The sequence below is a fragment of the Myotis myotis genome, unplaced genomic scaffold (genome assembly GCF_014108235.1).
Source record: "Myotis myotis isolate mMyoMyo1 unplaced genomic scaffold, mMyoMyo1.p scaffold_m19_p_4, whole genome shotgun sequence".
NCBI lineage: Eukaryota > Metazoa > Chordata > Mammalia > Chiroptera > Vespertilionidae > Myotis > Myotis myotis.
Genome location: NW_023416346.1, coordinates 11,099,026 through 11,126,013, shown reverse-complemented (window position 1 = coordinate 11,126,013; position 26,988 = coordinate 11,099,026). Strand labels below are relative to the sequence as shown.

Sequence of the window (26,988 nt, the reverse complement as noted above, 5' to 3'; positions counted from 1 at the left end):
TCAACTGTCTAGTGGACATCCAAGTTTAGCTAAACATGGGCATCTTTTAAAACGTAATATAATAATAGAGGAATATGCAAATTAGCCTGGATGCCGCAATGTCATGACCAATCTACAAGCAGCAGAGAGCTACGGGAGGGCGGGGCAGCGGGCAGAGAGCTACAGGAGGGCGTGGCAGTGAGGTAGGAGCGGTGGAGAACTACCAGCAGTGGTGGGTGGGGTGGCCAGCTGAGGCAAGTGGCAGCGAGCTACTCATGCATGGATTCGTGCACATTGAAAGGACATTAATTAGAAGAAATATTTTAAAGGCCAGGGAGGGACCCCAGGAGGGCTCCAGGGCATGTCCAGCCCATCTTGCCCAGTTCCCATCGGCCAGACCCCAGCAGCAAGCTAACCTACTAGTTGGAGCATCTGCCCCCTGGTGGTCAGTGTGCATGATAGCAACTGGTAGAATGGTTGAACAAATGGTCGGACACTTAGCATATTAGGCTTTTATTATATAGGATATTTATTGATTTCAGAGAGGAAGAGAGAGGGAGGGAGAAAGATAGAAACATCAATGAAGAGAGACAGTTATTGATTGGCTGCCTCCTCCGCGCCCCCACTGGGGATTGAGCCCACAACCCAGGCATGTGCCCTGGCTGGAATCAAACCATGACCTCCTGGTTCATAGTTCAGTGCTCAACCACTGAGACACACTAGCTGGGCTAAACACAGGCATCTTAAACTAACATGTTCAAAACTGAACCTTTTCTCTTCCTCAAACCCTTCAACATCCCTCCTGCCACAGTAGTTCCCAAGCCTGGACTCACCCAGTAATCTTTAAAAAATCCTGAGGTGGTTCAGTTGGTCTGGGGTGTGACCTGGGCAGCAGAATTTGGAAAAGCTATCCAGGTGATTCTTTTTTTAAAATTTTGTTTTATTGCTTAAAGTATTACAAAGAGTATTACATATCTTTCCTTGCCCCCCCACCTTGACCTTTCCCCGGCCTCCCCTACCCCCCAGTGTCTGTGTCCATTGGTTATGCTTCTATGCATGCATACAAGTCCTCCGGTTGATCTCTTACCTCCTCCCTCACCCCTCGCAACCCTCCCCGGCCTTCCTGCTATAGTTTGACAGTCTGTTTGATGCTGCTCTGCCTCTGTATCTATTTTTGTTCATCAGTTTATAATGGTCTTTATTATCCATAAATGAGTGAGATCATGTGGTAGTTTTCTTTCTCTGACTGGCTTATTTCAGTTAGCATAATGCTCTATCCAGGTGATTCTTATGTGCAGCCAAGTTTGGTAACCACTGCCTGCCATTGAGAGCCATAAACCTAAATTGCTTTCATATTTGTTTCCAATGCTTCATCCCAATTACTGCTACCTTATTTATTTGAGGTCCTCATCACTTCTTTCTTCGATTTCTGTGCTAGCCTCTCCATTAGTTTCCTTGATTCGAGTCTCGACGCTAGTCCTTTCTTACTGCTTAGGATGTAATCTCTTGAGAACATAAGTCTGATATACCTCTGCTTAAAATCCTTAGGATGAAGTCCCATTAGTGAAGCATTCAGGGCCTCTCATTTCTGTTTATGTCCTTACTAGAGGCCCAGTGCACGACATTCATGCACTAGGGGGGGCAGTCCCTCAGCCCAGCCTGCACCCTCTTAGCACTTCCTCAGAGGGGAAGCTGTGAGCTTGGCTTCTGCCTGAGTGGTGCTCCCCCTGTGGGAGCACACTGACCACCAGGGGGCAACTCCTGCATTGAGTGTCTGCCCCCTGGTGGTCAGTGCACATCATAGTGTCCAGTTATTCTGCTGTTTGGTCGATTTGCATGTTAGGGTTTTATTCTATAGGATACTAGTGGCCCGGTGCACAAAATTTGTGCACGGGTGTGTGTGTGTGTGTGTGTGTGTGTGTTCCCTCAGCCCATCCTGCACCCTTTCCAATCGGGGACCCCTTGGGGGATGTCAGATTGCTGGGTTAGGCCTCGAGGAGGCTGCGGATCAGACCCTGCTTTTCTCTCTCTCCGGGCCTCACCAGCAGCTGTGGTAGCTGCTAATCAGCCCCGCCTCTCTCTCTTCCTGAGAGGTCAGCAGTTCAGCGCGCTTGCCAGTCCCCACCCACCAGAGCCTGCTGCGTGCGCAGCCTGGTGTTCGGTCGTTTTGTTCGTTACAGACCCTGGGTTTTTATATATTAGGACTAGTGGCCCAGTGCATGAAATTCATGCATATTGAAAAGGAATTAATTAGAGAAAATATTTTTTTAAAATATGTATTTTATTAATTTTTTACAGAGAGGAAGGGAGAGGGATAGAGAGTTAGAAACATCGATGAGAGAGAAACATCGATCAGCTGCCTCCTGCACACTCCCTACTGGGGATGTGCCCGCAACCAAGGTACATGCCCTTGACCGGAATTGAACCTGGGACCTTTCAGTCCACAGGCTGATGCTCTATCCACTGAGCCAAACTGGTTACGGCATAGAGGAAATATTTTAATATTGCTATTTGCCCTTTCTCTATAATAAAAGTATGAGAGATAAAAGGAAATGAGTACAATGTATATGAAAATAATACATAATTCTATTAATAAATAAACAATAATAAAATATAACAACAACAAACTCATGATATAAAAACAACACTGAGCCGAAACCGGTTTGGCTCAGTGGATAGAGCGTCGGCCTGCGGACTGAAAGGTCCCAGGTTCGATTCCGGTCAAGGGCATGTACCTGGGTTGCAGGCATATCCCCAGTAGGAGATGTGCAGGAGGCAGCTGATCGATGTTTCTCTCTCATCGATGTGTCTAACTCTCTATCTCTCTCCCTTCCTCTCTGTAAAAAATCAATAAAATATATTTAAAAAAAAAACAAAAAACAACAACACTGAGGCAAATAATGACTGATAAAGTGATTAAACTTATTCTAATATCTCCCTGTATACCACATTAAGAGTAAAAACACTTTCAGAGTGCTTGACTAATTTCCCTTGGGATAAAGTATTTACAACTTTAACTTTAACATTACACGCTCTTCGAACTTGAGAGAAAGGAACATATAACTGACCATGTGTGAAAACGGGTTCAGGTAGGAATATGCCTACTCTATCTAAAATTTGTCCTTGTGATTTATTAATAGTCATTGCAAATGCTGGCATCACAGGAAACTGTCGTCGAATCAATTTAAATGGGAGGCCAGTGTCAGATGGGGACAAATCAATTCTTGGAATCAGAACAACCTCTCCCTCTGCAGATCCGGTTAATACTTCAGCTTCGATAATGTTAGGTAGTAATCTTTTGATAATAAATCTGGTACCATTACAAAGACCCCATTTACTATTGAGATTTCTCAATAGCATGATGATTGCACCCACTTTCAATTTTAATTTATGACACAGCATTCCCGAAGGAGTAATACTATTGAGAAATTTGATGGGAAAATTTTCCTTTTCAGCATCATCTGTTGAGTCAATGGAATCATCACTCAAATATGTGTGAAAATCTCCATCAAGTATATCCAAAATTTCTTCATTTAAGTTTTGAACATGCTCATTTTTTGGATAAAGAATTGCACGTTTAGATATTTTTTTTAATATTATCTATAGATATACTATTTCCAAAGGTGGCTTCAATAATAGATCCGTTACAAATCATTTCATGGGGGATTTCAATAATATCCGTTCCTAAATGAAAACTGCTATCAAGTTTGCCATCCCCAAGTTTTACTAACCATTCACTATAAGCAGAATCCTCTGATCTCATATTTGTTGTAAGAGACAACTTTCTGAAACATTCCCAAACATTGCAGTTCTTTAAACTTGTTTGTACTATGGCCGATCCCATAGCATGCGGTACAATACTGAGACGTTGTTGAAAATCCCCTCAAGGAGATTTTCCACCAAATGCAACATTCAAATTCATAATTTCTCTTAGTAATCTGTCTATGGCGTTTATAGCATGACTGGACGCCATGGTGCATTCATCAATAATGAGAAATTGGGCCTTTTTAATAGCAACTTCGCTCTTTACATCGAGTCTATTTACATCGAGTCTAGAAATTGAAGTTTCATTTAATGGAATTGGTAATTTGTATTGGGAATGAAAGGTTCTTCCACCAAGAAGTAAATTTGCAGCAATTCCTGTAGACGCTGTGGGTAAAACAGTACCACCACGACCTCTAATATAATGTGTTAAAACTTTATACAGATATGTTTTTCCACTACCACCTGGACCATCCAAGAAAAAGCATTTGGGGTGTGCAGTTTGATCTTCGATGGCTGAAGTTATAGTCTGAAAGGCTGCCAACTGTTCATCATTCAGAGAATTTATCAAAACCTCTGCCCTTTGTTGCTCGTACAATTGATCACATGTGTTTGCATTCGTTAATAAAGGATAGTCTGGAAGTTTGAAATGTGAACATTTCATTCCATGCAATGTGAATACCTCCTGAATTTCGTTAAGGGCATGCGTTTCACAGTTTGCACAGGCACCTTCTCTTCGGTGTAATTTCCAACAGAAATCTTCAATAAAATGAGATTTATTCTCATCCCATAATTTGTCTGCAGCAGAAGGATATCCAAACACACATATATATGCAAAAAGTTGCCGTAGTTGTTTGGGCATATTAAGGATGATTGCATCGTCAATCATATCTTTCCAGATAGTATCACCAAGTAATAATCCCTGGTGTTCAGCAGCTTCACGAAATGTATCATAAGTTACACCTCCTACAGTTCGCAGATCCTCAAAACTTACTGCACCTTTTACATGCAGAAGCAAAAGTCTAAGGTAATATCGTTCTGGTTCTCTAAAGCTCACAGTGAACAGTCTACCTAATACTTTATTCCCACCCTTTCGGCGTTTTGTCCACAAAGAATTAGTAAACACATAATGCTGTGGAATCTCCCAATAATAATTATTACGTGCATCAGAGTCTTCTCTATTCAATAAGAACCAAGCCATCAAAGTCGAGTTATGCCTTTTAGCCCTATCTAAAACTTCAGCAAAATCATCTGCATGAAAATATAAATTCTGATCATTTGGCAAATGAATAGCTAATCTTGTGATTGCATGAGATTGGTCATGCATTTGCATTCCAAAAAGTCTCCAAACAGCCTCAGGAGCGCTCGCATACCTGGAGTCAATGAAGTCCTGTACTTCGTCATGATTGATAATATTTTTTTCAGAACTTTGAATATTTGCACAGTCGTGCCCTTTATAGATGTATTTAAATAGATATTTGACACTTCTGATTGATGCACAGACTTCAACATTTATATGACAGTTATATTTGAGGCACAAATACGGGTTATAAGGGACAATCCAAGTATTATCAACAATTTTATTTCGAATAGAAATGGTACTACGAGATCTTCGTTTGTATTTGGGATATCCATCAATATTTCCAATGGTCGCATTTTGAAATTCTTTCAGATATCCCTTTGAACATTTTCCATTTTCCATACATGGACTACTGGGATTTTGCATTCCACATGGTCCATGTACCATATTTGATTTTATAATTTGAAAAAGTCGAGGACACTGGTTCTCATCTGGAATTTCTGCCTTAACTATACAGTCAATGTCATCTTCTGAACCTAATTTGGACTCATTATCTAATATCAATAATATGTGAGCATGAGGCAGTCCGCGTTTCTGAAATTCAATGACATGAATCTTAGCTATTACTTTGCCAAATAAATGGAATTTACAGACATTCATTTAAAAGAGCATTCAGCTTAATATTAAAAACTCTGGCTACCAAGTCAGGTCTGTTTTCAACTTTTTGCCAGCGTTGTAAATTGTTTGTAGTATCTGCCTATTTGGGATTGCATGTCATGGTTATGAATAAATTGGGCTTGCCATACTTCGTTACAATTGCCATAGCATCCTGATATCGCTGCTGCATATTTCTGGGACTACCCTCAAAAGATGATGGAAGTATTATCATTTTACCAATCAGCACATTGTCATTTTCAGATCTAGATTTGAGATAATCCATCAAACCACTATATTTTTCAACTCTCAACTTAGATTGGTTTGCTTTAATGAAATTTATCTGATTGGCCTCCATTTTTTAATACGAATCCACAATAAACTGTTGAGTTAATTTTCCTGCATTTAAAATAGGACTGAACGTGTCCCTCACAGAGAGATGAAATCCATAATACTGCATTTGTGTGACTCGTGTCCTTACATTTTGTCTAGTATTATTGTCAATTACATTGTTGTCTCTGAGTCTCAATGCAATATCTGTTCCCCAGCCTTGTTCACCATGTGGAAAAAGAATAGGATACGTCATTGCATCTAATGTAGGAAACAGGATATTGATTTGTTTCATTTTTGTGGTACTTGGATTATTAGGATCTGGTTTACAATGAATGAGCAAGTCCCTTTCAAAAGGAGGTTCTCCATCTTTGTTTCTGAATATGACAGCAACTTTGGTTACACGGAGAGAAATATATCTACCCGGGTCACTGTTACGCTCATATTTAATCGCCATTGTTACCTCTGTGGGAGCAATATCTTTTGCTGCTGCTTCAGATTGGGCTTCCTTTTCTACCTCATGTAGCATCTTGTACAATTTTGTTAATTCATTGATTTCATGCATGAGGTTGTTGATGTTGATCATGAGTTTTTCTGAGCAGCCCTGGTTTTCTGGCATTGCTAATCTTTTACTTGTAGCTTCGGCTGTATCCAAAATATAGAGTTGAGCAAACTTCTGAGAAACACCATCCGAAGGGTGTAAAGTTCCAGTACGGTGATAAACTTGTCCATGTATTCTAAAACAGTATGGCCCATATCCTGATGGTGATGCAATATTAGCACCCATGGAAGCAAAAGCAAAAGAACTATTTATGGATCGAATATTTTCCATAAAATTTTTACTGTCAGAATCTTCGTTTGTCATTAATCTTTTTAAATATACGGGTAATCTGGAAAATGTATATCATTTGGACAGACTTTCCCTTTGCTACAACATCGAGTAAACTTCCCATCGGATGGTTTTTCATCCGAGAAATTTAGGGATAGGCAAAATTCACATCTCACAGTCATTCCACCACAACTATGTTCGAGAATTGCATCCTCATGTACTCCATTTTCGCTGAGAAGGCAGTTCCTACCGGTATTGGTAGTACTTGTTGACTGTTCTCTAGACATAGTATGTCATCGCCACCGCCTTCTTTCAACTTCAAAGGCATGTTGGTCTTTAGACATTTTCTGTCGAAGACGCCTCTGTTTTTCAGCTTCAGAGCGACGTTATTCCAGTAGCTGCACTTCAGATACATTCTGTTGCAGACGCCGCCTTCTTTCAAGATCAGACGCACGTTGCTCCGCAGACATTTTCTGTCGATAATGCCGAAACCTTTCGGCTGCAGAGCTACCTTGTATCAACTGTTTTTCTTTGGACATAGTCCTACCTGTCTACTGACACGGTCTGAGATGCAGGTGAATGAGAGTCCTGCCTGTCAGGCCACTGAGAGCTATGCGACTGACGGCTGATTCTGGATGATTCTGTGGGGGTGGGACTTCCTCCTTCCTGCTGTCAGTTTCCGAAACTGTCATGAGGAAGCTGACATGACAGAGGAGCCACGTTGTACCTGCCGCCACCGGGGGTCGAGAGCCTGAGGGCCATTTGTGGGCGGAGCCGGTGGCAGATCGGTGCATTAGCACCTGCCAGCCACTTATGCCCGTGGGAGGGCCGTTGGTGGGTGTGGCCATTGGCGGATGGGTGCATTAGCACCCGCCAACCTGGGATCCCAGTGGGAGGGCCGTTTGTGGGCGCAGCCAGTGGCTGATCGGTACATTAGCACCTGCCAACCCGGGATCCCCACGGGAAGGCCGTTTGTGGGCGTGGCCATTGGCAGATGGGTGCATTAGCACCTGCCAACCCAGGATCCCCGCAGGAGGGCCGTTTGTGGGCGTGGCCATTGGTGGATTGGTGCATTAGCAACCGCCAACACGGGATCCCCACGGTAAGGCCATTTGTGGGCGTGGCCAGTGGCGATCAGTGCATTAGCACCTGCCAACCCGGGATCCCCGCAGGAAGGCCGTTTGTGGGCGTCGCCATTGGCAGATGGGTGCATTAGCACCCGCCAACCCGGGATCTCAGCGGCAGGCCGTTTGTGGGTGCAGCCGGTGGCTGATCAGTGCATTAGCACCCGCCAACCCGGGATCCCCACGGGAAGGCCGTTTGTGGGCGCAGCCGGTGTCTGATCGGTGCATTAGCACCTGCCAGCCACGGATCCCCACGGGAGGGCCGTTTGTGGGTGTGGCCAGTGGCTGATTGGTGCATTAGCACCCGCCAACCCGGGATCCCAGCGGGCAGGCCGTTTGTGGGTGCAGCCGGTGGCTGATCAGTGCATTAGCACCCGCCAACCCGGGATCCCCACGGGAAGGCCGTTTGTGGGCGCAGCCGGTGTCTGATCGGTGCATTAGCACCTGCCAGCCACGGATCCCCATGGGAGGGCCGTTTGTGGGTGTGGCCAGTGGCTGATTGGTGCATTAGCACCCGCCAACCCGGGATCCCAGCGGGCAGGCCGTTTGTGGGTGCAGCCGGTGGCTGATCAGTGCATTAGCACCCGCCAACCCGGGATCCCCACGGGAAGGCCGTTTGTGGGCGCAGCAGTGGCTGATCAGTGCATTAGCACCTGCCAAACCGGGATCCCCATGGGAGGGCCGTTTGTGGGTGTGGCCAGTGGCGGATCAGTGCATTAGCACCTGCCAACCCGGGATCCCCAGGGGAAGCCGTTTGTGGGTGTGGCCAGTGGCGGATCAGTGCATTAGCACCTGCCAACCCGGGATCCCCATGGGAGGGCCGTTTGTGGGTGTGGCCAGTGGCGGATCAGTGCATTAGCACCTGCCAACCTGGGATCCCCAGGGGAAGGCCGTTTGTGGGTGTGGCCAGTGGTGGATCAGTGCATTAGCACCTGCCAACCCAGGATCCCCACGGGAAGGCTGTTTGTGGGCGCAGCCAGTGGCTGATCAGTACATTAGCACCTGCCAGCCACGCATCCCTGCGAGAGGGCCGTTTGTGGGCGTGTCCAGTGGCAGATCGTTGTGGTCCCGCCGGCCAGCCCTGGGTAGGGTCCCATACGGGCTGCCTGCCGCCCCGGTCACAGATAGCAGGCCCGGATGGCAGGGGGGCAGGCGGGATAGCGCTGTCCCGCCCTGCCTGTAGTATGCAAATTAGCCGCCATCTTGGTTGGCAGTTAATTTGCATATCATCCTGATTAGCCAATGGGAAGCGTGTCCAAGGTATGGTTAATTACCATGTTTGTCTATTATTAGATAGGATTTCTTTACATGGATCCAAGTTCTAACCATGGTAAATTATGTCGGTTTCCACATTATGCTCTGCCGTTTCACTCCTTGTATCTGCTGGTTGTTATGCATGGACTGCTTCCCTCTTCTCCGCTTGGTTAACAACTTATCCCTGGCAGTTCAGCCTGGGTGCCACTTGCCTCCTTTAAGTAGCCTGCCCTGACCTGTAGGCTAGGTTAAATAGCCTCCTCTGTGCTACCCTAGCTCCTTGAGCATATCTATTACAGTGCTTATATGTTGTTGTGGAGTTGTTTCCCTGTCTCTCTTCCTGGATGTCACTACTGTATCCTGTTTATCATTGTACACTTAGGCTACTCTATAGTGCCTCCCATATAGTATATAATCAATAAATACATATTGTATGAATGAATGTATGTCCTCTACAATAGGAAATTAGTGTTATGTGCCCATTACCCATGGAAAGCCACGCCAGAGGGTGCAAACTTTCTGGAAAGGGCCAGGTGGAAAATATTTTTAGTTTTGTGGGCCATGTGGTCTCTGTTGCAGTTATTCAGCTCTGCCATTGTAGCACAAAAGCAGCTGCAATACATAAATGAATGGATGTGGTCAGATTTGGCCCAAAGCAGCCCAGGCAGGCCATAGTTTGCCAACCGTTGATCTATACCAAGACACAGGAACAAAAGGAACTGGTTTCAGTATCTTAATTCCAAGACTGAAAAGGTGTAGGGGCCGATCTAGCCAAACTGGAATATCTTACTACTTACGTGACTATGACCATAACAGTCTTCCTCTGGCCCTTCAGCTACCTGTGCTTTTCAAGGACACCTGTTAGTCCTTTGTAGCCTTTATTTATGCTTGTTTTATTTTGTTTTTCATCTATTCCTGGCCTGGTCTTGCCATTCTATCCTGAATTTCTTTTGCTCACTATTCTTGGATACTGCAGCCATTTCTGACTAGAGACAAAGAGAATATTCACCCTTGGCATCAGCTCCTACTAAAATGCATTTCCAATCTTATTGACATAATTTTATTTTTCAAGAGTCTATTCCCTTATCTTAAATTCTGTGTCAGTTTGTAACATCCAAATACAGTGGAACCTCGGTTCTCGAACTTAATTTGTTCCAGAAGGCTGTTCGAGAAGTGATTTGTTCAAAAACGGAATCATTTTCACCCATTAGAAGTAGACTTAATCTGTTCCAGACCCCCAAATGATTCCTTGTTGTAACCTTTCTTATATACCGTACATGTCTAATTTACTGTTTAATCTACAAATAAACACTTCTTTTCTTAAGTTTATCGAACCACCCCTACTAGCCTTAAAGGAATCACTTTTAGCATTTGGTCCAGGGATGTCTTTCAGGTCAGCATGCAGCATCTTTGCTTGTTCACATATCACTGCCTCCCAAGTGCTGTCCCTGGCTAGCTGCTTTTCCTTCATCCAAATCAGCAGCAGTTTTCCTACCTCTTCCATTGCCTGTGATCAGTTTCTTTCACCTCCTTAGCAACATTGGCACTCTTGGGGCCTCTTTATGTTTTAAAATTTTGCTAATCATTGATTTCTCCAGCAACAAAAGCATTTTTTCCTTTGTTGCCTGAGAGAGATGCTTTTGGTCATGCTGAGTTATAAGCTTGAAAGGATTGTCAGTGGAAGTTTGGTTTGACAAGGGAGACCTTTTCTCTGAACAACTTGGTCAAGAACCGAATGTTGGAAATGGGAGAGGTTCGAGAAACGAGATTTGACTGTAGATATTAAACTTCACGAGAATTCAGGGACCTTATCTTTTTAGTTAGTGTTGGCATGGCATATCTTTTCCATTCTTTTATGTTTAGCCTTTCTGTGTATTAATATTTACAGTGTGTCTTATTAGGAACATATAGTTTTGATAATCCAGCCTGATAATCTTTTTAATTGGAGTATTTAGTCCAGTTACCTTTGTTGTAATGATTGATATATGTGGGTTATTGCTCCATCTTTTTGCTTTCTATTTGACCCACTTTGGTTTGTTCTTTTCTGTTCTTGCCTTCTTTTGGATGCATTAACTGTATTTTATTGTTCCACTTTGATCCTCCATTAATTAGTTATAACCTTCTTTTACTTTCCTTTTAGTGCTTATCCTACATATCTACACTAATAAAAGAGAAAAATGGTAATTGGCGTACAGCGCTACCGTTTTCATTGGCTAATCAGGGCTATATGCAAATTAACTGCCAACTAAGATTGGCAGTTAACTGCCAACAAGATGGTGGTTAATTTGCATATGTAGGCACAATGCAGGGAGGCGAAAGGGAAAGCAGGAAGAAGCCCCCTGCCACTGACAGTGATCGGAAACCCAGGGGGGAGCTAAGAGCTGGGGGGCAGGGCAAAGGCGGCCCCAGGGCCGCCTTTGCCCTGCCCCCCAGCCATGATCGGAGAATCAGGCGCCTTTGCCGCCCTGGCCAGTGATAGCAGGAAGTAGGGGTGGAGCCAGCGATGGGAGCTGGGCACGGTCGAAGCTGGCAGTCCCGGGAGCTAGGGGTCCCTTGCCTGGGCCTAAAGCGGAGCCCACGATCGGGGGGCCGCTGCAGCTGCGGGTCCCCGCTTCCCAGGCCGGACGCCTAGGCCAGAGGCGTTAGGCCTGGGCAGGGGCGGAGCCTGCAACCGCGGGGAGCTGGGGGTCCCCTGCCTAGGCCTGACACCTCTGCCGGAGGCCTCAGGCCTGGTCAAGGGGCCGATCCGGTGATTGGTGATCGGAGGGTGATGAGGGTCAACTCCTCTGGCCGAGGCGTCAGGCCTGGGTGGGGGGCGGAGCTGGGGATTGGGGGGATATGATGGTCCCCTTGCCCAGGCCTGAAGCCTGGTTCAGAGGCGTCAGGCTTGGGCGGGGGGTGGAGCAAGCGATCAGAGGGAGATGGGGGTCCCCTGCCCAGGCATGATTCCTGGGCCAGAGGCCTCAGGCCTGGGCGGGGGCCAGAGCCAGTGATCGGGGGGAGATGGGGGTCCCCTGTCCAAGCCTGACACCTCTGCCGGAGGCCTCAGGCCTGGGCAAGGGGCCGATCAGGCGATCGGAGGGTGATGGGGGTCGACGCCTCTGGCGGAGGCATCAGGCCTGGGCAAGGGGCCGATCAGGCAATCGGAGGGTGATGGGGGTCCCCTGCCCAGGCCTGATGCCTGGGCCAGAGGCATCAGGCCTGGGCTGGGGGCAGAACCAGTGATGGGGCGAAATGAGGGTCCCCTGCCCAGGCCTGACACCTCTGTCAGAGGCATCAGGCCTGGGCAAGGGGCTGATCCTGCGATTGGAGGGTGATGGGGGTCAACGCCTGAGGGCTCCCAGTATGTGAGAGGGGGCAGGCTGGGCTGAGGGACACTCCCCCCCGCCCCACACACACCCAGTGCACGAATTTCGTGCACCGGGCCCCTAGTTATAATATATATTCTTGACTTGTTAGTCTAATAAAAATGGATTTTTTTTTTTTTTACTATTTCTCTGCTAATACTAGAATCTAAGAACACTTTAATTTCATTTACACCCTCCCACCTTTTGGATTATTGCTGTCATGCATTTTAATTCTATGGATATTTTACGCACCACATGACATTATTATTACTGTTTTGTACAATTAGTATTCATTTACATTTACACACATATTTTACTCTTTTTTTTAAAAAATATATATTTTATTGGTTTTTTACAGAGAGGAAGGGAGAGGGATAGTTAGAAACATCGATGAGAGAGAAACATTGATCAGCTGCCTCCTGCACACCCCCTATTGGGGATGTGCCCGCAACCAAGGTACATGCCCTTGACCAGAATCAAGCCTGGGACCCTTCAGTCCGCAGGCCGACGCTCTATCCACTGAGCCAAACCAGTCAGGGCCATATTTTACTCTTTATAGTGTTCTTTATTCTTTCCTTCATAGCTGGGATTTTCTTTCTTCCTGAAGAACTCTCTTTAGTATTTCTGTGCTGATAATGAATTCTCTCAACTTTTTGCATATGTACGTATCTGTATTTTGCCTTCAATTCTGAAGGTTGTATTCATTCTCTTTAGGCTTTGATTGTTTCTGTTGAAAAGTCAGCTCTTTTTTCTTTTTTAAAAATTAAATTTATTTGGGTGACATTGGTTAATGCAATTATGTAGATTTTAAGAGTACATTTCTATGATACATCATCTGTATATTGCATTGTGTGTCCACCACCCAAAGTCAAGTTTCCTTTCATCACCATATTTTTTACCCTCTTTACCTTCCTTTTACTACCCCTCACCTCCCTTCCCTCTGGTAGCCACCATACTATTGTCGGTTTCTATGAGTTTTTTGTTTGTTTCTCTTGTTTGTTCATTTGTTGCTTTCAGTTTTATATCCCACATGAATGAAATAATATGGTTCTTGAATTTTTCTGACTTATTTTGCTTAGCATGATAGTCTCAAGACCCAGCCATGTTGTTGCATATGTCAGTATTTCATTTTTTCTTATGGCTGAGTAGTATTCTATTGTATATATGTACTATATTTTTATCCAGTCATCTATTGAGGGACACTTTGGTTGTTTTCATGTCTTGGCCACCATGAATAATGCTATAATGAACATAGGGATGTATATATCTTTGCGAATAAATGTTTTCAATTTTTTTGTGTAGATACTCAGGAGAGGGATTACTGGGGCATATAGTAACTCTATTCTTAATTTTTTGAGGAACATCCATACTGTTTACTTTTTTAAGAAATATGTTTTTATTTATTTCAGAGAGAGGAAGGGAGAGGGAGAGGTGGAAAAATCAATGATGAGAGAGAATCACTTGGCTGCCTCCTGCACGCCCCCTACTGGGGGTTGAGCCTGCAACCTGGGCATATGCCCTGACCAGGAATTGAACTATGACCTCCTGGTTCATAGCTTCATGTCAACCACTGAGCAACACCGGCCGGGCCATACTGTTTTCCATAGTGGCTGTACCAGTATACATTCCCACCAGCAGTGAATATGGGTTCCTTTTTCTCAACATCCTCTCCTACATTTGTTATTACTTATCTTGTTGATAATAGCCATTTTAACAGATGTGAGGTGGTACAATGGAGAAAAAAAAGCCTCTTCAATAAATGGTTCTGGGAAGCCTGGCCTGTGTTTTGAAGTGGTTAGATAGAGTGTGGGCCCCATGCACCAAAGGATTGCAGGTTCGATCCCCAGTCCCCCTGGGGGTGCATGTGGGAGGCAACCCATCAGTGTGTCTCTCCCACATTGATGTTTCTTTCTCTCTCTCTCTCTCGCTCTCTCTCTCTCTCTCTCTCTCTCTCTCTCCCCACCTTCCACTTGCTCTAAGAATCAATGGGGAAAATATCCTCAGGAGGGAGGTTTAACAAAAATTAAAAATTAAAAAAATGAATGGTGTTGGGATCAAAGACCTAAATATAAGATCTGAAATAATAAACTACACAGAAAGAAAACATAGGTTCTAAACTTATGGACTTTGGTCTTAGAAAAGATTTTATGAATTTGACCCCAAAGGCAAAGAAAGTAAAAACAAAACAAACAAACAAAAATGAATGGGACTATCAAACTCAAAAGCTTCTGCACAACAAAAGAAACCACCAATAAGACAAAAAGGCAACCAACTGAATAGGAGACGATATTTGCAAACAATAGCTCCGACAAGGTGTTAATATCCAAAAACTGGAAAGAACTCATCCAACTTAACAGCAAAATAATTATCCAATTAAAAAATTGGCAGAGGACCTGAACAGATACTTCTCACAAGAAGACATACAAAATGGCCAACAGATATATGAAGAGGTGCTTGACTCACTAGCTATTAGGGAAATGCAAATCAAAACTACAATGAAAAGTCAGTTCTTTTTCTTGTTGCTCCTTCGAAGGTCTAGTGTCTTTCTGTCTCTGCTTTTGATTTTCCATATTGTGTACTCTGTGCCTGCCAGACACTGTATGGTCACTGGGGTTAAAACATAACTAAAACATGTTCCCTGCTCTTAGGATCTTACATTCTAGTAGAGGAGGAAATTGTGTTAACCAAGAGAACACCACATGACATAAACTCTAGCAAAGATGTGTATTTGTATTATTAAAAAACGTATGACAAGGGAGAATGATCAATTCTTTATAGGATGAGCATTTAAAGGCTCATCAAAGGGAATTTAAAGGCTATGAGAGAGTTCACCAGGTAGACAAAGGCATGAAAGGGGACCACATTTCAAGCTCAATAGCCACATGTGTATAATGGCTGCTGTATTGCACTGTGTAGGTCTGTAGCTTACTTAAAAATCTCCTCTTAGATTTTACCCATGTCCCTGCAACGTCTGGCAATGCCACACCCATCTTTCCCCTTGAAACTTTTGAACCATTTCATTGTTCTGGTTTTGACTCCTCTGTCTTCCTTCCTGGCTCCTCTTATTGTACTCCATCCAAAATGTGGGTACCTCCCTTGATTTAGGCCTGGACCTCTGGGGTGCCTCTCCACACTATTCCTTGCTTTTATTTGCATCCTCTCATCCCAGATCAACTCATCTGAAAACACGCTCATCTTCCTTCCTTCCTTCCGTCCTGATCCTTGCTAAACTTAGATCTGCCTCCTGTTTCACCATTCAACTTTAAAACTTCAGAGTCATCCTTGACACTGTCCTGTCTTCTATCACCCATGGCCCATAAGCTACCAAATCTTGTGGATTCTTCCCTCTTAATGAATCTCATATCTCTTTCTTCCATCTCTGCCATACAGTTAGTCCAGTACGTTATCATCCCTTCATGTCCAGGCGATCTGAAATATTTTCCTTTGTCTGGTTCATCCTGCAGGTCATGGGTTGGCATTTGAGGTCCCGCACATTTTTACTTTAACCTTCTTTCTCAGCCTTACTATCTGCCATTCCATCTCAAGTTTTCTCTTTAAATCAGTTGGCCAACTTGTCTCCCAAACATATCACCCACATGCATTTGAAATCTTAAGAAATTCTATCTATACACACACACATACACACACACGCATGCATGCACACACACAAACACATGCGTGTGCACACACACAGCAGTCAGGAAATATGAACGCTCATCTGCCTTTTCTATGAAGATTTTTTTTTAATCTAAGTGACTCCTTTCCTTTGAGCTTCTGTAGCATTAATTTACTGCATTATTTTATAATGTAGTGAATTAATATACTTGCTCAACCAGACTGTTAGCATTTTAAACATTTGAATTTTCAGCACTGTGGAAATTGCCTTCTTTTGTGTGTCTCACACATAGTTGTGAATCAGATGATTTTAAGTTGATCATTCAAAAAGCCCTTCCTTGATGCAAATATTAGCTTTAGTATTTTTTTGTTTTGAAATGTATATGGTGAGGTTAGATGTCTTTTATTTGAAACATTCAATCATTCGCGGGGAGAATATCAGTTTTCTAAAATGGAATCTTTAACCTGATAATGTAATACAATGCAATTCTATAATTGCAGAGGGAGATATTATTGGAGAGAGACAGAAGTAAACATTTTTGTGGATTTTTCCTTAGGTTGACACCGTCAGAATTGTTCACATCCATTCTGTCATCATCTTGCGACGTTCTGATAAGAGGAAGGACCGAGTGGAAATTTCGCCAGAGCAGTTATCTGCGGCCTCAACAGAGGCGGAGATATCCTTATTGGTTGATGAGAAGTTGTTGTTTCTTTAAAAATATATTTTATTGATTTTTTACAGAGAGGAAGGGAGAGGGATAGTTACAGAGAGTTAGAAACATCGATGAGATAGAAACATCGATCAGCTGCCTCATGCACACCTCCTACTGGGAATGTGCCTGCAACCAAGGTACATGCCCTTGACTGGAATTGAACCTGGGACCCTTCTATCCACTGAGCCAAACTGGTCAGGGCTTGATGAGAAGTTTTTATGTGCTCTGGGGCTTCTAAGCCAGGTCCCTCTGTTTGCTACCTTAGCCTGCTTAAGGAGGAGGTTTCACAGGCTTTCTTCCTGGTGACTCCCAGTTTTCATATTTGCCCCTTAGATCCAATTGCTTGGTTAATCAGAATTAAAAAAAAATTAAAAAATATTTTTATTGATTTCAGAGAGGAAGGAAGAGAGAGAGAGAGAGAGAGAGAGAGAGAGAGAGAGAGAGAGAGAGAGGAAGAAACATCAATGATGAGAGAGAATCACTGATCGGCTGCCTCCTACATGCCCCACGCTGGGGATGGAGCCTGCAACCGGGCATGTGCCCTGACCAGGAATCAAACCTCCTTGTTCATAGGTCGAGGCTCAACCACTGAGCCACACTGGCTGGGTGGTTAATCAGAATTTTTGTCCACTTCTCCTTTTGTATGGCTTTTATTGAAGAATTAGAAATTTCTAACATTCCTTCTCTTAAATGCCCAAAGATCCCAAGGTCAAATCCTATGACAATGAACTCTATGAGGAGTCCCTTCGTCCTCCTCTCTCCACCCCTCTTCAGTCCCTTATGCCCCGCTTCCCCAGTTTTCCTAGTATCATTTAATTTCTAGGCTTTTTACTATCTTGGTCTATGTTGTTTGGAAACATTCTCTTTTGAGGCTGCCTCTCAAAAGAAAAAATGCAATGCTCGCCCTGCCTGGTTTGGCTCAGTAGCTAGAATGTCAGCTTGCGGACTGAAGGGTCGCAGGTTCGATTCCAGCCAAGGGCACATGCCCTGTTGCAGGCTCGATCCATGATTCTCTCTCATCATTAATATTTCTATCTCTCTCTCCCTCTCCCTTCCTCTCTGAACTCAATAAAAATATTATTTTTTAAAAAAACAAAACAAAAAAAAAATAAAAATGCACTGCTGAGAACTGAATGCAATATTCCATGTAAAGTACAACCAAAGAATGGTCAAATGGGACATTTGCTTCCTATGATCTGGACTCCATACCTCATCTAGTCTCCTCACGAAGAGACTGTGCTGATCAGTGGTCTGTGGAATACTCCAGAGGGACCCTCTGGATATGCAAGAGTTTTTCCCTCTACTGCTCTCTTCTCAGTCCTCCGCCCTGCCAACTCTAGCTGCTGGACTGTGCGATCCATCTCCTAAGCCCAGGGAGCCGGCTGAGCTGCACCTCAGTTCCCCTTCCTGCTCTGTGGCCTGGACATTCTCTCAAGGGCTCACCTTGTTTGTTTCCCATATGTTGGCCTTCCTGTTTCATATAATCCAGCTTGTTTGCTTGTCTCAGGCAGGAGATAAGTCCAGTCCCTCTTCTTCCGTTTGAGCCAGAAGCAGAAAGCCCATTCATTGGTATTCGAGCAAACAAAGACAAACTCACCCCAAATAAAATTCCCAGAAAAGATGTGTGTTGATTGTGATTATGGATTGTAACTTCAAACTGAAAGGAGTCCATTCTCAAAGCGGGAGAGGAATGGCTGGACACATTGTTGCGTGTTAATGTACTGACATGACTGTGAGTGTCTATCAAGTATTTACTCCGTGCCAGGCAAGATGCTCCTTGCTTGGATTACCTCATTTACTCTTCACTGTGTGAGCTGGACTCCCCCATCTGCAGCTGAAGAAATGAGCTCAGAGCAGTTAAGTAATTTTTCTTGGCGACTGAAAAATAAAAAGATAACTTAAAAAGTATTCTTTCTTAGACTCAGTCGTATAAAAAAGTGTTATCGTCTTTTAATGTAATTTGCAGGGAAGTGAGCCAGCATTTTGCACTTTAGCAGCAATAGTCTTTTTTTCCCCCAAATATATTTTATTGATTTTTTGCAGAGAGGAAGGGAGAGGGTTAGAGAGCTAGAAACATCAATGAGATGAGAGAGAAACATCGATCAGCCGCCTCCTGCACACTCCCCACTGGGGATGTGCCCACAACCAAGGTACATGCCCTTGACCGGAATCGAACCTGGGACCCTTCAGTCTGCAGGCCGACGCTCTATCCACTGAGCCAAACTGGCCAAGGGCTCTGAGTTGGGTTCTTATCTCAAGTTAGAGCCTCAGAATTATAGGCAAATTTTATTTCCAGAACGAAGGAGGAAAAGATTCCTTTGGGGGCTATTTCTAGACAAATGGGGAGACGGAACTAGGTTCATTTGATCTCTGCACATGTGACAGGCACCTCACACAGACACCAGAGGGAGAGGGCTGTCCCCAACCTCGAGTCTTGTCTTCTCAAAGAAATGAATTTAAATGAGAAAACTGCAGATGATTGCATTGTGATAAAGCTAATTTATTGAAGCAATTCAAGCAAGCGAACTTATTAAAGAAGCAAGGCGAGCAAATCCCTTTCATTTCTACCAGCTGGGAGCACAGATGGGCTTTTCCGGCTAACCCGGAAAAGTGAGTACCTGGCAAGGGTTCTAGGCGTTATATGCCCTCCTGTCTATAGGTTTCAAAGATTCTCTTGTTGAATATCTTGGTTTAGATTGATTCTCAAGGTCCCTTTTAACTTTGTTGTGGCCTTCCCAGAATTCATGAGAAGCACGGGGCAATTTTATCTTCCAAGCCCTGAGACTCCTGGCTTCTCTGCTTAGGGAGTAAAACGGTCCTTTCTTTCCTTTCCCCTTCCCCCCTCCTTTCCTGCATTCCTTCCTTAGGGAGGATTTTAACCATTTGCTCTCAAGTGTCCTTGGCCGGGGAAGATAATTGCTTGTTATTTGCAGGCCAGCTGCAAATTGCCCACAAGCTTTGACCTTGTTTGAACTTTCCTGTCTCAGTTTCCCTATTCCTTCTGCCCTGCAATTTTCCTAGCTTCTTACTATCCTGTAACAAAACCACCCTGGTTGCTATTGTTGACATGGGTAGTCTGCCAGAGAGAAAGCAAATGAATTTTTAAAATCTTGTATTTCTCAAAAATGGGAGTAGGATGGAGCGAGCGAGAGAGAGAGGTTAGAACAGTACAGTGGGGCCTTGACTGACGAGTGTCCCGACTAACGAGTTTTTTGAGATACCAGCTGTTTCTCTGCCGATTTTTTGCATTGAGTTGATAGAGTAATTTGAGTTAACGAGCTCCTTAACGAGCTCGGTCTCAGAACGAATTAAACTCGTAAGTCAAGGCCCCACTGTACTCCAGTTAATAATGTAAGCGACTTCCAAAGATTTAGAAAAGTTTTTCCAGACAGCGCAGTGATAAGTATTTCAGTGATCAAACATTAGCTAAGGAGAATGTAACTATATACAATAATGGGAACTGAGTGGATTTCAGAGAGAGAGAGAGAGACTCCTTTGTTTTTAAATGGGAAGTCTGGGAAATTCTGGGTATCAACCTTACTTCATTCTTTATTGACATTAAATTGTAAACGGTTTGTTTTCAACCTCAGGATGCTTTCTGAGCCCTTGTCAGCATCACTGCTTTTATTCCCACAAGTTGAAAATACCTTGACAGACACACAGGTTGGCTGAACTAACAGGTCGTCCCATGAGAGTGGTGGGCTGGTATCACTCCCATCCTCATATAACTGTTTGGCCTTCACATGTTGGTAAGTAGGGGCTTGCAGTGTTTATTGTTCTTAGACATGAATATGATTTTCCTTTTCCATTATGTGAGCTATGGTTGCTTTCAAGCAAAATTTAACTATCCTTAAACAGGTTTCCTGATTTTTATTGTGCTATGTTTTAAAAGTAATGATTTACATCATGTTGAGTATTTTTAATAGAGATAAAATTTCAGCACTCCATCTTGAATGAGCGACACTGTAGTCAGACAACCAAGGCAAAGTGTCAGGTAGACAATTGCATATATGATTCTGGAGTTTGGGGTAGAAGTGTGGGACTAGAGTTTATTGGGGGTGAGTTGGGAGTGGTTAGTGTAGAGATGAGGTATGAAGCCGTGGAACTAGGATGAAATCCCCCAGGGAGTGAGTATAGCCCTTGGTATGCCACTATGTCAGGAGTGGGAAGATGGGAAGGATCCAACAAGATCAGAGACTGGAAAAGATCAGCCACGAAGGTAAGAGGACAGAGGGGAAGAGTGGGAGTGGGAGGCCAAGTGAAGACAGATTTAAGGAGGGAACAATCGGGTAAATTGAGGGCCAAGAATAGATCATTGGTGATCTTGAGAAAAGCACTTTGGGTGGGATGGTATGGACAGTAATCCTTTTCAGACTCAGATAGCCGTTCTTCAACAATGCTTCAGGAATGCTTATGAAATATCTTTGATGTGCTAGGCTTTGTGCTAAAAAATCTTGCAATTTTAAAAATACAAAGCCCTGTGAATGTAGGGATGATGTTTATTCTTATTTAACAGACTAGGGGCTCAGTGCACCAATTTGTGCAGCTTGAAAGAAACTGTGGGCCGTGAGGCTGTGGTGGGCACAGGGGTGGGTCTTGGCCCATCTTCTGCACCCCTGCCCGGTCCCTCCCACCATGGTCCCCAGTCTCCTGTCTGCTGCAGCCCACTCCCATCACTGTGGCTGCCATGCACTGAAGGCGCTGGCCCTGCTCACTCCCATTTGTCCCAGTGATCCCACTTCTAGGAATATATCCCAAGAAACTAGAAACAACAATCAGAAAGGATGTATGCACTCCTATGTTCATAGCAGCACAATTTACAATAGCTAAGATTTGGAAACAGCCTAAGTGCCCATCAGCAGATGAGTGTATTAAAAAACTATGGTACATCTACACAATGGAATACTACGCTGCAGTGAAAAAGAAGGAACTCTTGCCATTTGCAACAGCATGGATGAAACTGGAGAGCATTATGCTAAGTGAAATAAGCCAGTCAGAGAAAGATAAATATCACATGATCTCACTCATTTGTGGACTATAGAGAACAGCATAGACTGATGAATAAGGACAGATCCAAAGACAGAGAAACAGCGATCAGACTATCAATCCCCAGAGGGAAAGTAGGGGAGGGTGGGGGTAAGGGGAAGAGATCAACTAAAGGACTTGTATGCATGCACATAAGCCAAACCAATGGACACGGACAACAGGAGGATGAGAGCATGGGGGGGGGGGTTAATGGGGGGATGAGGACACATTTGTAATACCTTAACCAATAAAGAAATTAAAGATTAAAAAAAAGATAATGCAAAAAAAAAAAGAATTTCCTCTGTAATAGGTCTATGCTTCTGTTTTTTTTTTTTTTTTTATATTTTATTGATTTTTTACAGAGAGGAAGGGAGAGAGAGATAGAGAGTTAGAAACATCGATGGGAGAGAAACACCGATCAGCCGCCTCCTGCACATCTCCTACTGGGGATGCGCCCGCAACCCAGGCACATGCCCCTGACCGGAATCGAACCCGGGACCCTTCAGTCCGCAGGCCGACGCTCTATCCACTGAGCCAAACCGGTTTCGGCCTATGCTTCTGTTTTTTAGTATCAAGTCTAATATATTCACTTCCCCAGAAGCTATCCATCAAAAAATTTATTCTAGGAAATCTTTTTTAAAAATATATTTTTATTGATTTCAGAGAGAAAGGTAGAGAAAGAGAGACAGAAACATCAATGATGAGAGAGAATCATTGACCGGCTGCCTCCTGCACGCCCCCCACTGGGGGTCAAGCCTACAACCCAGGCATGTGCCCTGACTGGGAATCAAAATGTGACCTCCTGGTTCATAGGTCAATAGTCAACCACTGAGTCATGGTGGCTGGACTCTAGGAAATCTTTTTGTTTCTTTCCAGTGCCCTCCTTTCTCTTTGGGTCCCCTAGAAGCAATTATCAAGTTTTGGGGGCTAATTTAAGTTTTCCATTTTTCTTTTTCTATGCTACGTTTCATAGGAGGGCTAGTCTTGGGGTAGGCAGCCTAGAGTTATTAATAAGTTTTCTAATTTAATTGCAGACATCCCATAGTATTTTTCTGACCTAGTGAAATATTAATACTTTGACAACCATATTGTACTGAGGATATATTCCTTTTCTGCCTATAGAATCTGAATCTTGGGAGGATTGTATACCACTTTTAAATCTTTATGACTATGAGATACTGACAGCAGATTTTGATTTTTATTTACAGATGTTCGCACACAAGCCATGTACCAGATGATGGATCAAGGCTTTGTAGGACTTATTTTTTCCTGTTTCATAGAAGATAAAAACACAAAGGTATTGTGTGTGTGTGCCTGCATATGCGTGCGTGCATGCAGAATAGAGAAAAATCTTTTTGAAATTTCAATAGGGTGGCCAGGGAAGGTTTCAATGAGAAAGGTCATTGAGTCAGGACCTGAAGAAAGTGAGGGAGCAAGTCTTGTGGATTTCTTGGGGGAAGAGCGTTCCAGGCAGAGGAAATAGCCAGTGCAAAGAACCTGAGGTGAGTGTGTCATGTTCAAGGGAGTCAGTGTGGCTGCAGCAGAGTGAGGAAGACCGTGACCACATGTCCCCATATGCCTCTGTCAGCCCCAGTTTTACCCCAATATCCCCATCTCCTATGCAGTTGATTTACTTCTTGGAAGAGTCCTGGTTTGGATGATAACTCATTTGGTTATCCTACCATGAGGTCTGAAAGATAACAGGGACCAGATCTTGTAAGGCCTTGACTTTGAGTTGAGAAGCCACGAGAGAAGTGATTTTCAACCTTTTTTTAATTTCATGGCACACATTAACTAACTACTAAAATTCTGTGGCACACCAAAAAATATATTTTTTTGCTGATCTGACAAATAAAATAGATATAATTTTGATCATTCATACCAAATAGCTATTGTTGTGTTGGCTATTGTCATTTTTAAAAATATATGTATATTTTTTGTCCTAGCTGGTTTGGCTCAGTGAATAGAGCATCGGCCTGTGGACTGAAGGGTTCTGGGTTCGATTCTGGTCAAGGACACATGCCTGGGTTGCAGGTTCAACCCCCGGTGGGAGGCGAGTGGGAAGCATATATATATATTGATTTCAGAGAGGAAGGGAGAGAGAGATAGAAACATCAATGATGAGAGATAATCACTTATCGGCTGCCTCCTGCACGTCTCCTACTGGGGATCGAGCCCGCAACCCAGGCATGTGCCCTGACCAAGAATTGAATCATGTCCTCTTGGCTCATAGGTTAATGCTTAACCACTGAGCCATGCCAGCTGGGCAGCTTTTGTCATTTTTTATTTGAATTCTAAGGGAAAAGAGGTCAGTGCCTAGTCAGATATTGCATGTTTTAAAAATCCTTGCAGCACACCAGAGTGCCGTGGCACACCAGTTGAAAATCACTGCACTAGAGGGTGATTTTATGTTTGAACTAGTGGCCCAGTGCATGAAATTCATGCACATTAAAAGGGAATTAATTAGAGGAAATATTTTAATATTGCTATTCATCCTTTCTCTATAACAGAAGTGTCTGGCTGGCCCTATCCCCATTGGGCGACAACAAGACTTGGCTGGCCCCATGCCCATCAAGCCCCGCCGGGCGGGGGACGCAGCCTCACGTCCCGGCACCAGGGCAGGGGGTGCAGCCTCAGGTGCCCCAGCCCAGGTGCCAGGGCAGGGGCGTGGCTTCGGGTCCCACATCAAGCCCCGCCAGGCAGGGGGAACAGCCTCAGGTCCCCACCCCAGCCCGGTGCCACACAGCCTCAGGTCCCTGCTGATTTGCATGATGGCATGATGACTATTTGCATATTAGCCTTTTATTACGATGATGGGAAATTTTTGGTTACTGTGTTAATAATAATTTGCATAAGGTTTGCATTAGCATTAGGGTGGGATTGGTGGGGGGAGCTATGGAATCCATGGATCCATGAAAGAAGTTAAGAAGATATTACAGTAATCTAGCAAGAAATGATGGAGGTTTGACCATAGTGGTAGGAATAGAGGCAATGTGAAGTGTCCAGATTCTGAATATATTTTGATGGCTAATAATAGTAACAAGTACTACCATTTATCTTATTGTATGGCACATACTTATTAGGTGTTTTACATAAATATGCTCTAACCCTGATAACAAGCCAATGAGGATCCATTATTATCCATATTTTATGGATGAGTACACTGAAGCTCAGAGATGTTAAGCAATTTGATCAATGGCTAGTCTTGCCACTCTCTGTTTAGAGTGCTTCTGTTTGAATTTTATGTTCATGTAAAGAGATTTTGCTAGATGTCCATTCAAACAGAAAGAAAAGTACTTTTTAACATTGTTGGTATGAATTTTGCCAACAGTATCAAGTGAGTCCTATCATTAGCTCATCAGTTATATTCTCAGAATCTATGTTAACAATGAATATTCTTCATAAAATCACCTTGAAAAAATATTTTTATTGATTTCAGAGAAGAAGGGAGAGAGAGATAGAAACGTTAATGATGAGAGAGAATCATTGATCGGCTGTCTCCTGCACAGCCCCCACTGGATCGAGCCCACAACCCAGGCATATGACCTGACCGGAATCAAACCATGATCTCCTAGTTCATAGGTCAACAATCAAACACTAAGCCATGTTGGCTGGGCCATAAAATCACGTTTCCGCAAAGTGAAGTTCAGTATTTTGAACTTTATACTTTATTTGAAATGCTTTTGGTTTTGTCATCATAAATTTATTTGTTGTCATTATAAATGGCTATTGAATAAGTGTGTTGGTTTCCAACAGAGCAGTTTGAATATTCTGGTTCTTAGCTTCTCGGTTCTCATGTTTGTGAGCAGTTCTCTACTATCATATGAGCAGATGTTTGATTGTGGCCACTGTGTGTTTTGTTTTTTTTTGTTTTTCAAATGAGAACTTTTTTTTACTTCAAGAGAAATGATTTTAGATATAATAATGTTACATGCAATAAACATTAATATTTTAAGAAAAACAATCTTTTTTTTTTTATATTTTTTTATTGATTTTTCACAGAGAGGAAGGAAGAGAGATAGAGAGTCAGAAACATCGATGAGAGAGGAACATCGATCAGCTGCCTCCTGCACATCTCCCACTGGGGGATGTGCCCGCAACCCAGGTACATGCCCTTGACCGGAATCGAACCTGGGACCTTTCAGTCCGCAAGCCGACGCTCTATCCACTGAGCCAAACCGGTTTCGGCAACAATCTTAAATATAATACATCCAATAAACAATATCTCACAAAAATGATTTTAAATATAATAATGTTACATACAGTAAACACCAATTACTCGAGAAAAACTACCTTAAATATAATATTACATGCAATGAACATTAATTTTTCAAGAAAAAAAGGATTTTAAGTATAATAATATTACCAAAACTGTACTAACATAGTATGATATCAAAAAAGTTGTAGGAAATATTAAAAATCTGCAAATAACAGGATTACTTCTATTATATTCTAAAATATTACTTTCCCCCTCTGGCTCTATTTTTGTTCATCAGTTTATGTTGTTCATTATATTCCACAAATGAGTGAGACCATGTGATATTTATCTTTCTCCGACTGACTTATTTCACTTAGCATGATGCTCTCCAGGTCCATCCATGTGATTGTGGCCACTGTGTGTTGAGTTAGTTACATGATACTTACAGAAGCTGATTTATGGCATATTCCATCTCTGTGATCTCTTTTAACCTTCCACTTTCAGAGTGCTCTTTGAACTTGAGGTTAGAGTCCACAACATTGCTATACCTTTTTCAAAATTAATCCTTCTCTGTGTGACCTATCTTTCTTATTTATTTATTTATTTTTTTGTAGACTGGCCGGGTACTCTACACTTGCTTTCAATCCATTCAGGCCCAAAAGAGCTCAGAGTAAGTATGGCAGAGATGTACGTATGTATTGATGGGCTAATTTCTAGTCCAGGACATTGATTGTTTTGTTTCTTTTTAAATATATTTCTTTATTGATTTCAGAGAGGAAGGAAGAGGGAGAGAGAGATAGAAACATCAATGATGAGAGAGAATCATTGATTGGCTGCCTCCTGCACGCCCCCTACTGG

The 26,988-nt window shown here is 43.3% G+C and overlaps 1 protein-coding gene across 4 annotated transcripts in view; it reads left to right on the top strand.

Annotated features, from left to right (window-relative positions):
• BRCC3 (BRCA1/BRCA2-containing complex subunit 3) overlaps positions 1 to 26,988 on the top strand; it is a 48,337-nt gene that overhangs the window by 4,172 nt on the left and 17,177 nt on the right. For 3 of the 4 annotated variants that reach the window (XM_036305412.1, XM_036305415.1, XM_036305413.1), the window contains 4 exons: positions 16,752 to 16,871; positions 20,569 to 20,656; positions 23,141 to 23,229; positions 26,745 to 26,800. In XM_036305412.1, coding sequence (XP_036161305.1) covers positions 16,752 to 16,871; positions 20,569 to 20,656; positions 23,141 to 23,229; positions 26,745 to 26,800 — 353 coding nt within the window. The remainder of the gene's footprint in view (positions 1 to 16,751; positions 16,872 to 20,568; positions 20,657 to 23,140; positions 23,230 to 26,744; positions 26,801 to 26,988) is intronic. The other variant, XM_036305414.1, reaches the window with a different exon arrangement.